The sequence below is a fragment of the Kogia breviceps genome, chromosome 20, assembly GCF_026419965.1.
Source record: "Kogia breviceps isolate mKogBre1 chromosome 20, mKogBre1 haplotype 1, whole genome shotgun sequence".
Classification (NCBI taxonomy): Eukaryota; Metazoa; Chordata; class Mammalia; order Artiodactyla; family Physeteridae; genus Kogia; species Kogia breviceps.
In genome coordinates this window covers 30,578,800-30,592,723 of record NC_081329.1, presented here as the reverse complement: position 1 = coordinate 30,592,723, position 13,924 = coordinate 30,578,800, and the positions used below count along the sequence as shown (strand labels likewise).

The 13,924-nt window shown below is 40.2% G+C and overlaps 1 protein-coding gene across 2 annotated transcripts in view; it reads right to left on the bottom strand.

The window, feature by feature from the left end:
* Positions 1–281: 281 nt before the first annotated feature.
* Positions 282–13,924, bottom strand: part of FNTA (farnesyltransferase, CAAX box, subunit alpha) — a 29,308-nt gene continuing 15,665 nt past the window's right edge. Inside the window, exons 4-9 of one of the 2 annotated variants that reach the window (XM_059049132.2) lie at positions 10,846–10,950; positions 6,065–6,191; positions 4,286–4,434; positions 2,290–2,352; positions 1,187–1,358; positions 282–917 (exon numbers count right to left, since the gene is read on the bottom strand). In XM_059049132.2, the coding sequence (XP_058905115.1) occupies positions 795–917; positions 1,187–1,358; positions 2,290–2,352; positions 4,286–4,434; positions 6,065–6,191; positions 10,846–10,950 (739 nt within the window). In that variant the 3' untranslated portion in view covers positions 282–794. The remainder of the gene's footprint in view (positions 918–1,186; positions 1,359–2,289; positions 2,353–4,285; positions 4,435–6,064; positions 6,192–10,845; positions 10,951–13,924) is intronic. The other variant, XM_067022748.1, reaches the window with a different exon arrangement.

Here is a 13,924-nt window from a genome sequence, read left to right as displayed (position 1 = left end):
GTGGGGTTTTGGGACATATTTTGGAAGATCAGGTAATTATTCTGTGAGCTACCTATATACCTCAATAAACCCTGTGAGTTTTAAACCACCTTGAGTGAATTTTGTTGCTTGTTGTCAAGAACTGACCACTTCACATTTTAATTACATTTCCTTTAACATAGTCATGTTTCTGGTTTCTTCAGTTTTATAGCAATAGATCCTTCCTCAATTGCTTTTCTAAGCTGAGGCAATGTCCCCTATATATAGTGAAATGCTATTTAAAAAGTCAAACCACTGTGGCATTGTTTTAGGATACAGCTATAATTTTATTACAAAACCATTCTTTTGGCATTAGTTGGTTACAGTGATAGCAAGATACTGTGAGTGCGGCAGAGCAGCTCTAATGTAACAACTGCACTCCCTGCTTTCTGAACTGAAATGTAAGTGATTCATATCCTTCACATACGCGTTGCCTGCAAACATTAACGCTGCAAATCCTGACACATACACCGTTTAGGGCAGTTGCTGCTAAGGGGTTACAATGAATGCTGAAAGGCTACCAGGTTCCTCTGGGGACTTCCTGTTTCTCCTCCCTCCCCTGAATCACTCTGCTTGACAAGAATCAAATCACTCAGAACCAGTCTGAACAGCAGCAGCACCCCAGGAGCATCACACGGGGTTCATGTTAAAAAGCAGTGCCCGTGTAATGTATGTTTCACACCACAGGCAAAGGGGATGATCGCTCTGGTTTTTAACTCCTGCGTTAGAGTCTCTTAGAAAAATAAAAGCATCCCATCAAGTTCTTCTAGATGGTGTTATTGCTGTACATTTGTAGGTGGGTCACTTTCTGTGCTGTGTTTGCTTTGAAGGGATCTTCCAATATATCTCCAATATTCCTTTCTTATAATGTCCTTTTCTTTAGCTAGGATTTCACATAACTGAAAATGAACAACAAAAATTCATTAAAGGAAACGTGTAATTCAGTCCCTAGGGCAAATGCATTTGGACGAGTACAGTTTCATTCGGGTCGTGATCAAATGAGATACACCACTCGAGTCACATACTACGTGCACTAGTGACGTGGGTGTCGCCCTAAACAGCAGAGCACCCCTGCACGGAGTTCTGCGTGGCTGTGTTGAAAGGGGTGTCGCTGGGCAGACCGAGCTTTGAGACTCCAGGAAGAAATCGCTGAGTCCTGCCAGCTTACCTCTAGTGCTTTATTAAGAATGTCCTCCTTGTTGTCACATTGGTTTTCTAGCATGTCTTCATAGATGTCCACAAGAAAGGCAATTAGGTAGGGGGAACTGTGACTTGGCTGTAAATCAAGTAATTGATTTAACAGGTTGGGATACCTGGACAGACCACGATCCTGCAAAATCCTAAAAAAAAAAAAAAAAAATAATAATAATAATAATTCCCAATTTTGAGAAGGAAGAACAAAAATAGTAGAAAGATCAAAAGAAAATGACCCCTGTAATGTAAGCAAGGAAAGGAAACATTTTGAATGAGGTTGAAATGAAATTTTTAAATTAAATGTGAGCTTTATCATGCATAATTAAGAGCTGGGTAAAATTAGCTAAAAAGAATAATGAAGTTTAAAAATAATCATTTGTAAGTCAAACTGCAACACAAAATTAAAGGAAAAAAAACTCCATTTTCTTAAACTTAAAAGTGAGGGAAAAAACAGGAGAGACCTTTCTGTGTCTTGAGATGGGATGGTTATTCATCCCTTTAGCTCTCCTGATATTATAGGCCCCAACAACCTCTGACAGATCTCCAAATGTGACTGAGCTCCGTGCTTTGTGCTCTTTGGGCCTGTTTCCTTGGAGACCCTTAAGTTTCACAAGGAGCAGGGTGACGTCAGTGGCAAGAGAAACCTTGCTGATTGAAGGAGTGAGACTTCAACAGGAGATCTCCGGAAATGACGGCAGAAAGGGTGGCTATGCGTCTGTGCAATCTGTTTGTAAGTGATGTGTCTTGTCTGCCCGTGATCCTGAGCTGAAGAGAAACTGGTGTGTGTATTCCATTCTGTGACCTAAAGACCCCAGAATCTGTAAACGCAGTTCAAACTGTGTCACTGTCTACTCACGGACTATTCTAAAAACAGTGCTGGTATGTTCCTGGGAGGTTAAGGAAAGGGTAGAGGGTACTGTTCTTGGGTGTTATCATAACGCTGTTACACTTCTGCTCTTAGATCCAGAAAAATGGAAAATTCTTTAGTGTCCTTTTGGAATCTGATTATGGAACATATTCCATGATGACTCACGTTAGCAGGTTAGAAAAAAAAAAAAAGCAAAAACAACCTCTTACCCTTTCAAATAGTTCCATGCACTTTCATTATGTGGTACTAGTTTGATCATTTCCAGAGTGTACCTGTAAGAAAAAGACCACAAATAAACATGTGTTTAACTCTGCAAGAGCAGTGCAATAATGAGAAACAGTCTTCCTCTGATGGTGGCACAGCTTGGACATGAGCTTTCACTTATCTCTGCTGGTGGACTTGGTACCTCCCTAGGTTATATCTGAATTAGAGACTCCCTCGTGGCTGCAATGGTCAATTCTTATTTACAAAGTAATACAAAGGCTCAGTTCACAAATGGAAAAGAAGTTAATGTTGGAGACTTCCTTACACTTAGGCTTTCCCTCTGAAGGAAATGTCAGCTACAACAAGGAGACTGTCCTTTTTTCGCTGAAGCAACAATCTTGGGGAAAATGTCTAAGATCTACTTATGCCAGAAAAATCATTACTCATTGAAAAAGGAGAACTAAATAATCTTGGAAGCTATAATAAAAAATAGACAAGCATGGAGATTATATGGACAAAGAATAAAAATAAGAAACCAACAACTGCATATTTCTCATACTCCAAAACAAGAGTACCTTCAAACTATGATGTGATTCCATTCCAAATGGACACTCCCTACTTTTCTCTTCCCCTTAACCAGATTATTAATTGTAATTTAGATCCAGTTACAAAACATTCCAAGGGAGTTACAGAACTTTGCTTCACTATATACTTGCTCAAATGAGTTCGTCACTGACTAAAGTTTAGTAATCTTAGTTTTGTTGCAGTGCTGTTTTAACAGCATTTTTTTTCCCAGAAAGTAATAATAAACTCATTCAGCATTACAAAAATTATGAATATTATAAAGAAGCCTGGAGAAGAGAGTTAATATAGGACACTAGATCGGAGACTGTGTGTGTGCTTTTTTAAAATTTAAATCACCAGAACCCTATATATAGAACAGATAAAATTAGAGCCAACTGCCCTGATCCAAGCAGAAGTAAGGGCAAGGGAGATGAGAGGCAGATGTACCATAAAATCAGCTCTTCCTAGGAGCTGCTGAAACAACTTTTATAATTAAAATATGACTATGATCTCATCAGGCTATAAAAACAATAAACATATTCAAATTTCAAACAAGACACTGAGACAAATTAGACAAAGTCAGAAAAGAGGTTTATGGATATAGAAATTCATGCCAATTCAGAAATTTCTAGATCTTATAACAGCATTTTGTATGCTAGAGCAGTTTTCAACTGGGGGTGATGTGGGCTGGGGTGGGGTTTACTACTGAGATATAGGGCCTAAAGGCTGAGAATCCAGCCACGCATCCTGTAATGCACAGGACAACAAAGGCTCATTGGCCCAAACCCTGCACTACAGTAACATGGCATCTGGGGACTGTTACTTAAATTTAATGAGATAGTTTAAAAATAAAGCTTCCTAGACACGATGAAATCTGAGTTCTTCTCAATCTACAGTAGCAACAATATTTCAAGAAACTTAAGGCACTACAAAGTAAAGGTTTACTATACACCAGGGGCCCCCAACCCCCCGGCCGTGGACCACTCCGCATTGCTCACATTACCACCTGAACCATTCCTGCCACCGGCCCCAGCCCACCCCCAGTCTGCGAAAGACCAGTCGTCCGCGAAAGACCAGTCGTCCACGAAACCAGTCCCTGGTGCCAAAAAGCTCGGGGACCGCTGCTATACACTATATTATTCGTAAATTTATCATTATAGGTTTCACCTAAGTATTCTGTCCTATTACTTGCATGAGGGTAAGATTGGGGCAATCTTGATCTTTGCTGTATCCCAACGCCTTTATGACCTGTATCTCCTCTGCTATATCCCAACGCCTTTATGACCTGTATCTCCTCTGCTATATCCCAACGCCTTTATGCCCTGTATCTCCTTTGCTGTATCCCAATGCCTTTATGCCCTGTATCTCAGTAGTAACGTGAGACGTGGTAGGCACACGAATATTCTTTTAATGAGTGAACAAGTGAGGATTACTAACTGGACTTCTCTCTCCAATACAGCACGATCATTGTAGCCCGTGGTGTTAGAAATTACGAAGTATCTTTGGTTCCAGACAGAGTTATTTCTTACATCCTCTTTGAGAAGTTGGTCTACATACTGCAGCTCATTATCCCAAAGTTTAAATTCCTAAAAGAAAATACAAAATAAAACATCCAATTAGAAATGTCCTATCACTTATTAACAACAAAAATAAATAAATAAAACTCCAGCAAAGCTAAGCCGGTAGAACTGAAGGCATGGACTCATCACATATTTGGAGGAGAGCGATGCTGAAGTTCAAGTAAGTGGCGGGGAAAGAAAAGTCATCAAAGCCGGGAATGGCGATGAGGAAGGAAAACTTAGGAAGTGAGAGTGAGCAGCCAGAGTGGCTATCATTCAACAGCATCTTGTGGAAAACAATTTAGATGCCAAGCAGCATGTTTGAACTTTGACCCAAGAACTACTCTAAAGAATTAAATCAAAAGAAAAGAAAAGGAAGTATATCTAACTAAATGCTTATGCATTGTTTACAGTAAAAGTGTGGAAGGAAAAAACCAAACTCAGTAATAAGACAATGACTAACTGTACTACTGTATATTAATTTGATGTGATTTGACATTATTACATATATTAAGTAAAGGGGAAGTATTCAAACATGCTAAAATACATGTAGATAAATATACAACTGGATTTAGATATAAATTTTTACATTACAAAGCTGTTTTAATTTTTAAAATTATGGAGAGAACCAACAAAGACAATTTGAAAAAGGAGTAAAAGGTCAAAATGTACAAATGCTGCAAAAGTTGGGGACGTTAACTACAAAAAAGCTAACGGAGATATATTGCTTATTTGATACTAGCAAAAAACTAGAATTTCATAAAAAAATAAAAATACTAAATGTCTTTAGAAAATGTATTCCTTTAATCAAATTTGGAAAAGTTTAAATTTTTAAGCAATAAATTTTTTGGTGAAATACTCTTTGTATAACGAACAGTGCAGAAAGTAGCAATCCCTGGAAAAAAATTCACCAGACACAACACTACAATTGTTTGCTGGAATAAATAAAAATGCCCAGAGTGGGAGTTATAACTATTTTCTTTTCTTTTTTTTTTTTTTTAAGATTTTTTTGATGTGGACCAATTTTTAAAAGTCTTCACTGAATTTGTTACAATATTGCTTCTGTTTTATGGTTTGTTTTTCGGCCGCAAGGTATGGGGGATCTTAGCTCCCTGAACAGGGATCGAACTTGCACCCCCTGCACTGTAAGGCGAAATCTTAATCAGTGGACCGCCAGGGAAGTCCCAGAACTGCTTTCTTCTATTCAGGATTTAGCATAAAATTTTAACAAGTGGGCAGAAATAAAACATACAACAGTCAGTGTAAAATCCTATTTCAAAGTTTATGCATGCAAAACCATAATACGTAATACGTCCTTGTTAATTAAAATAACAGCTGTATTAAAAATTTACAGCTACTTTTTCTATTCAATTTGCTAGCAAATACGGGACACAAATTCAATCCAAAGAGTATTTAAAAAGTCACTATTATTCTTCTTTAACGTGAAGTTACTCACCAACATATCCAAAGAGATTTATAAAGGTTAACCAACATGAAGGATGTCAAGTTTGATTAAGTATATGAATAATTCTTCATCATTATATATTGTTTGTAATGATCTACATGTGTATTTCAGTTTAAGTATACTACAATTTAATAGTAATTATTTACTTCAGTTAAAAAAATAAAAGTCTGTAAAACACAAGAAAGGCAATACCTGAATAACCCATTGTCGATGTTGCCAGGCATGGTAATTCTTTGCATCCTGATTAAGAATATCAGCAATAAACTCAAGCTCCTTAGATGGGTCTCTCAGCCATTCCACTAGCACTCGCCTATGATGCCTAAAGTCCAGAGAAGTTTCGTGTTAATTTACCCCAAAACGAAAGTATCAGCTGCATGTGTTAGGCGATGTGGAGGGACACTCAAGAAAACAGCAATTTCTCTCTAATTCTCAAGACTCTACTAGAAAGAAAAGGTACTACAGAATAAACACTAAGAGAAAAAAAAATTTCAGAGCGCTAAGTAACAGCTGAGAAACATAAAACAGTGATTTGCACGTAAAATGAAACCAGAGAATAAGAGCTTAAAGGTTTATCTCAAGCTAAATCTGAAAGTGCAGTAATCTCTTGACAACCACAATACCGTGTGAAAGGATTTTTCAACACGCCCAGATGTCACAATGAGATTACGGGAAATGTGATACTATTTTATCAAGTACGGAAGCCCCTCTGGCTATCAACATGCTGTCAGTTTTCCTTAAGTCCTAAGTGCCACCATTCAAGCAACTTCTTAGTCTACCAGTTTGGGGGCAGAATGGAATTCACTTCCTCTCTGACAAGGAGCTATGACAAGCTGCAAGTCTGTCAAAAGAGGAGTTTCTGTACCAGGAAAATACTTCTAAGAGTTCTCTATTGGGTTCTATTTTTACAATTTTCTTTAGCTGAAATATTTATACAAATCTATTAGTGAAAATGTTCTAAAATCCACTGTGGTGATGGCTGCATGTATATACCCCTTAAATGGGTAAATAGTATGATATGTGAATTATATCTCAGTGAAGCTGTTTTTTTAAAAAACCCATTAGTACTCATTATAGTAAGTGAGCAGGGATGATGCGGGAAAGGGGAAAGATTTAATGTTTAATGGGTGACCTATCCTACATGCATGGAAAATTTAAAAATTCATCTTAGAGAATATTAAGAAGGCAAGATATTACCAAGAGGAAGATCCTAGAGGGAACAGTTTCCAAATAATTTAAGAAGTCTTCCAGGTCAGTGAGCACAGTAATAATTTATTTTTCCAGTTTACTGGTAAATTCTATAATTCAGGAAAAACTTAAGAATTAGGTCCTCCAGTGTGTCAAAATGACTTCTCAGAACAAAATACTAATAAGCTCTGATGTTCTATTATTTAAAGAGTTTTGATTAAATACAGGGGTTTGATCTTACAACGTAAGTTTTCATAGTGAATTTAATAAAAAGTGACCTGCATACAGGATTTGCATTACTTGTACTATACTAGTTATGACAGCAACTAGCCGAGTGGGCAATTTGAAATGTACCATAATTAAAAACTGCTAGGTCTCCAACAGCAGCTGTTCTGGGTTTCTTTTTTTCTTTTTATATTTTTAAAATTTTATTTATTTTTGGCTGTGTTGGGTCTTCATTGCCTCACATGGGCTTTCTCTAGCTGCGGTGAGCAGGGGCTACTCTTCGCTGCAGTGCACGGGCTTCTCATTGCGGTGGCTTCTCTTGTTGTGGAGTGCGGGCTCTAGGCATGTGGGCTTCAGTAGTTGCAGCATGTGGGCTCAGTAGTTGTGGCATGCAGGCTCTAGAGCGCAGGCTCAGTAGCTGTGGCGCACGGGCTTAGCTGCTCTGCGGCATGTGGGATCTTTCCGGACCAGGGCTCAAACCCGTGTCTCCTGCATCGACAGGTGGATTCTTACCCACTGAGCCACCAGGGAAGCCCGCACTGGGTGTCTTTATATTTTGTTTTTCATAAAGATAGGTGACAACGGGTTAATGACAGAATCGGCAGTGTCCTGAAAAGGAAGCTACTTCTCTTCAGCAAAAACTAGATGTAATCAAATGCTGAGAATGCTTGTGATGTCTGGATTTTTTTTTTTCTTTTAAGATAAGATGGTTCATAGTTTATCTTAAAAGAAAAAAAAAATCCAGACATCTCTTCAAGTACTTTTGTGGATTTTTTTTTTGGCCGCAACACACAACTTGTGGGATTTCACTTCCCCAACCAGGTACTGAATCTGGGCCATTGCAGTGGAAGCACCGAATCCTAACCACTAGACCACCAGGGAATTCCCTTCTGGAGCTATAACCTCCAAATATTTGTAAAAAAGCACCTTAACTCCGAAGGGTCAACGCCTTTTAAATGAGGGACTGAAACTCTCTAGCTAGTCACTTTTGTCAATAAAACAACTCTTTCATAAGGCAATTTCTCAGGAATGCAACCATCACGCACTTCCAAAGAAAGCTACAGAGGTAAAGTTGTTTAAAATTCTACAAATGGAAATCCACAACAGCTAGCACTTCCATGCTTTGCCAAATGTTCAGTTACTGTCAGATCTATTATGTTCTAATTCTTTGAAAATTAAGTATCTGCTTATGGTTTGTACTCCTTAACGACCATATTTGATCATGCAGATTATTATTAGCCGACTGGGCCAGAGAGCAGTTCACTCTCCACATGTGTCCACAGCTGGGGAGCTGTTCCTTCTCCTAAGGCTAACCTATGTGTTGGATCTCTTCCCAACCCCAAGCAAGCCCTTACTCTAGCCCCTTTTTCTCCAGAATTCTCACCTTCTCTCTTTCTAGTAACTCTCCCCACACCATGAAGTCTTTGCCACTTTGGAAAAACAAAACCCAAAGACAACAGCCCTGACTAGCTGCTTGCTCCGTCTTCTTTCTCAATAGCCAACTGCATCTCCCATTAGTGATTCAAGCACTGCTCCGTGGCTCATTTCCTCTTCCCACCCCCGCCCCTGGTGGGAGGGCTGCTCGTGCCAAGACCCGTCACTGGCAACGGCCTACTTAACAATCCCACGGGTCATCTCTAGCCCTCGCTCTCCTCGACCTCTCAGTAGTAGCGGGTACTGCCATCCACCCCTCTCTTCTTGAAACTCTCCCTTCTCTTGGTTTCTGTGAGGACACTAACTTCTGGTTTCCTTCCTCAGTCGTCCCGGACCCTCTCAGCCTCTGATGCTCAGCACTGTTCTGTCCGCGGCCGCTTCTCTACTTCTCCCTGGGCATCCTCGTCCAGAGCTCTGACGGCCGCTCCAGAGGAGCATTTTTCCATCACTTACAGGACGACGACAAGTTTACACAGGTTTTCCACAAGCACGCCAGATTCTACGTGTCTAGTACTGAAACCGCCCTTCTTTCCCCCAAATGTGCTGCTTTGTTTCCCCAAATCCCCCAAGTGGTCAGCACCACCATTCACCCAATGGTCAAGCCAGAAACACAGACACCATTCTTCTCTGTCACTCCCCTGATAAGCTTAGCTTCAAAGCCTGTCGCTTCTGCCTCCAAAACCTCTCTCGCATCTACCACACTCTGCCCTGGCGCCCACGCTGCCACGGCCCGCCAGAACCGTGAGCCTGCTCAGCTATCCTCCACCCTGCTGTCACAGTAAAGCTCCCAAGACACAGATCTAATCATACCACTTCCTCAATTAAAGTGTCAGGAGCAATCCCCAAACTCCTAACAATGTCCACAAGGCCCTTTACGATCTCGTCCTAGGTCCCCCAAATGCACTCTGATCACATGGAATTACATGCAGTTCCTGGAGTGCACCAAGCTCTTTCATGCCTCTTCTCCCCAGAATATTCTTTGCCTCAGCAGCCTTTCTTCTCAGAAATCCTGCTTAAATCTCAGGCATAAAGACAGGGTGGCGTGTGTGCCAGTCATCACCCTGGAAAAACATCAAATGGAGGCAAGCCCCGCATGAAGGGCGGGCAGTCAGCGGCACGGAAGTGGAGACAGCTCCGGACGGACACCACGCTGCCGCTTCTCCTTCCCCATGACCACGGCAGCGCCGCCTCCTTCTCTCCTCCTCCTTCTCTTCCTTGACCTCAACTCCATCACCACAGACGCTACCATTCATGGGAGGCTCACTAAATGCTGGGTACCGTCCGGACTCTTTCTTTCTTTCCTATTTGTTCTCTGTCCTCCTGTTCCATAACTTCTCTTTTCCCCCCACTGTGTCCTGCTCCCCCATCCTCTTGTCTAAGCTAAGTTAGGAGCGTAATTTTTAGAAAAAATACACACTGTAAAAAACCCTACCATTATATTTTTCACACTGCTCTGTAAAATAACTGGTTTCATTATTTGTTTTCCCTTTTAGACAGTGTCTCATTCATCTTTTTTTTTTTTTCTTTTTTTTTTTAGTGGTACGCGGGCCTCTCACTGTCGTGGCCTCTCCCGTTGCGGAGCACGGGCTCCGGACGCGCAGGCTCAGCGGCCACGGCTCCCGGGCCCAGCCGCTCCGCGGCATGTGGGATCTTCCCGGACCCGGGCACGAACCCGTGTCCCCTGCATCGGCAGGCGGACTCTCAACCACTGCGTCACCAGGGAAGCCCTCATTCATCTTTGTACCACCAACATCAATAAAAAATTTTTAATAAACGAATGAATAAAAGATGAAATACCAGAGGGTCATTTTATAACACACTGAATAGAAACATTTTTTCAGATTTTTCACTCAAATTTTTTCCTGACTCTAGTACTATTATGCGCTAGTGTCGAAGTCTGAAATAATTACAGCAGCAAACATTTGAGTGTTAACCATGGGTCAAGCACCGCTTCAAGCACTCGACATAAAGTTATCTCAGTTACTCCCAACAACACCGTTAAGACTGGTGACATTAGCTCCAATGCAAGCACTGTAATTATAAAGACACAAACAATTCCCTATGGTTTTGTCACCCATTGGCAGGTACTGTTAGCACAGTGACTTATCTCCTTCCTATTTTCATCTTACCAAACTTGATAGTTTTTGGGCTGTTCCTCAATTATTGCCGTGATGTAGTTCATTTCCTCATGTAGATCCTTTTGAAGTGACTTTAAGAGAACTCTCCGAAAATGCCTACAGCAAACATCAAGCATCCAGAGTCTCATTACTCCACAGAAATTGCCCAGCCACAGTATCAAATGAAGTCACAAGACAACAACATAGACACATTTTTGGTAGGTATTCTATATAACCAGTAATGTAGCAACTTAACTGCCTGTGGTTATAGACACATTTTTGGTAGGTATTCTATATAACCAGTAATGTAGCAACTTAACTGCCTGTGGTTGTCCAAACTCATACAACTATCTGATGAATGGAAGAATCAAGAATTTTGAAGCAAAACAGTGAAAGGCAGCAAATGTAAGACAGAAGAAAAGACAACCAACAAATGATTATTTCCAGGTAATACTCTGGTTACTAGTGTTCTATTACACAAGAATCAAAAACATCTCTTTCCCCATATGGTATAACCTGTTCGTTGAGATACATTACTCATATAATAAATTAATTTCATTACAAACATTATCATATATTTTACTTTTAGAACCACCATAAAAATGCTACTTATAAATGAAACAAGTTTCTCTTTAATTTCTTCACAGGTGAAGTCAAACCATTGAAAAAACCTTTTCCCTAAAGACATGATTAGTTCTAGTCTATTTTAACTTCAAAATTTCAAAATATTCCCACTCAATATATAATGAGACAAAAAACTACTTTATGTTTTTATTTTCTTTTTTTAAAAATACATCTTTATTGGAGCATAATTGCTTCAAAATACTGTGTTCGTTTCTGTTGTATAACAAATTAAATCAGCCATATGTATACATATATCCTCATATCCCCTCCTTTGTGAGCCTCCCTCCCACCCTCCACATCCCACCCCTCTAGGTCATTGCAAAGCACCGAGCTGATCTCCCTGTGCTATGCAGCTGCTTCCCACTAGCTATCTGTTTTACGTTTAGTGTACATATGTCGATGCTACTCTCACTTTGCCTCAGTCTCCCACCAGCCCCGTGTCCTCAAGTCCATTTCTATGTTTACGATTTTATTCCTGCCCTGCCACTAGGTTCAGCAGTACCATTTTTTTTTGATTCCATATATATGTGTTAGCATACGGTATTTGTTTTTCTCTTTCTGACTTACTTCACTTTGTATGACAGACTCTACGTCCATCCACCTCACTACAAATAATTCAATTTCGTTTCTTTTTATGGCTGAGTAATATTCCACTGTATATATGTGCCACATCTTCTTTATCCATTCATCTGTCAATGAACATTTAGGTTGCTTTCATGTTCTGGCAATTGTAAATAGTGCTGCAATGAACACTGTGATACATGTCTCTTTTTGAATTATGGTTTTCTCAGGGTATATGCCCAATAGTGGGAGTGCTGGATCATATGGTAGTTCTATTTTTAGTTTTTTAAGGAACCTTTATACTGTTCTCCATAGTGGCTGTATCAATTTACCTTCCCACCAACAGTGCAAGAGGGTTCCCTTTTCTCCACACCCTTTCCAGCATTTACTGTTTCTAGATTTTTATTTATTTATTTATTTTTGTGGTACGCAGGCCCCTCATTGCTGTGGCCTCTCCCATTGTGGAGCACAGGCTCCGGACGCGCAGGCTCGGCAGCCATGGCTCACGGGCCCAGCTGCTCCGCGGCACGTGGGATCCTCCCGGACCGGGGCACGAACCCGCGTCCCCTGCATCGGCAGGCGGACTCTCAACCACTGCACCACCAGGGAAGCCCTGTTTCTAGATTTTTTTGATAATGGCCATTCTGACTGGTGTGAGGTGATATCTCACTATAGTTTTCATTTGCACTTTGCTAATAATTAGTGATGTTGAGCATCTTTTCATGTGCCTCTTGGCCATCTGTATGTATTCTTGGGTGAAATGTCTATTTAAGTCTTCCACGCATTTTTTAATTGGGTTCTTTGTTTTTCGATATTGAGCTCCATGAGCTGTTTGTATATTTTGGAGATTAATCCTTTGTCAGTTGCTTCATTTGCAAATATTTTCTCCCATTCTGAGGGTTGTCTTTTCGTCTTGATTATGGTTTCCTTTGCTGTGCAAAAGCTTTTAACTTTAATTAGGTCCCATTTGTTTATTTTTATTTTTATCTTCATTACTCTAGGAGGCGGAACAAAAAAGATCTTGTTGTGGGGCTTCCTTGGTGGCACAGTGGTTGAGAGCCCATCTGCCGATGCAGAGGACACGAGTTCGTGCCCTGGTCCAGAAAGATCCCACATGCTGTGCAGCGGCTAGGCCTGTGAGCCATGGCCACTAAGCCTGCGCCTCCAGAGCCTGTGCTCCACAACAGTGAGAGGCCCATATACCGCAAAAAAAAAAAAAAAAAAAAAAAAAAAAAGATCTTGCTGTGTTTTATGTCAGAGTGTTTTTCCTATGTTTTCCTCTAAGCATTTTATAGTGTCTGGTCTTACATTTAGGTCTTTAATCCATTTTGAGTTTATTTTTGTGTATGGTGTTAGGGAGTGTTCTGATTTCATTCTTTTACATGTAGCTGTCCAGTTTTCACAGCACCACTTATTGAAGAGGCTGTCTTTTCTTCATTGTATGTTCTTGTCTCCTCTGTCATAGATTACGTGACTATATGTGCATGGGTTTATCTCTGGGCTTTCTATACTGTTTCATTGATCTGTATTTCTGTTTTTGTGCCAGTACCATACTGTCTTGATTACTCTACCTTTGTAGTATAGTTTGAAGTCAGGGAGCCTGATTCTTACAGCTCTGTTTTTCTTTCTCAAGATTGCTTCAGCTATTCAGGGTCTTTTGTGTTTCCATACAAACTGTAAAATTTTTTGCACTAATTCTGTGAAGAATGCCATTGATAGTTTGATAGGGATTGCACTGAATCTGTAGATTGCTTTGGGTAGTATAGTCATTTTCACAATATTGATTCTTCCAATCCAAGAACGTGGTATATTTCTCCATCTGTTTACATCATCTTTGATTTCTTTCATCAGTGCTTTATAGTTTTCTGGGTAGAAGTATTTTGTCCCCTTAGGTAGGTTTATTCCT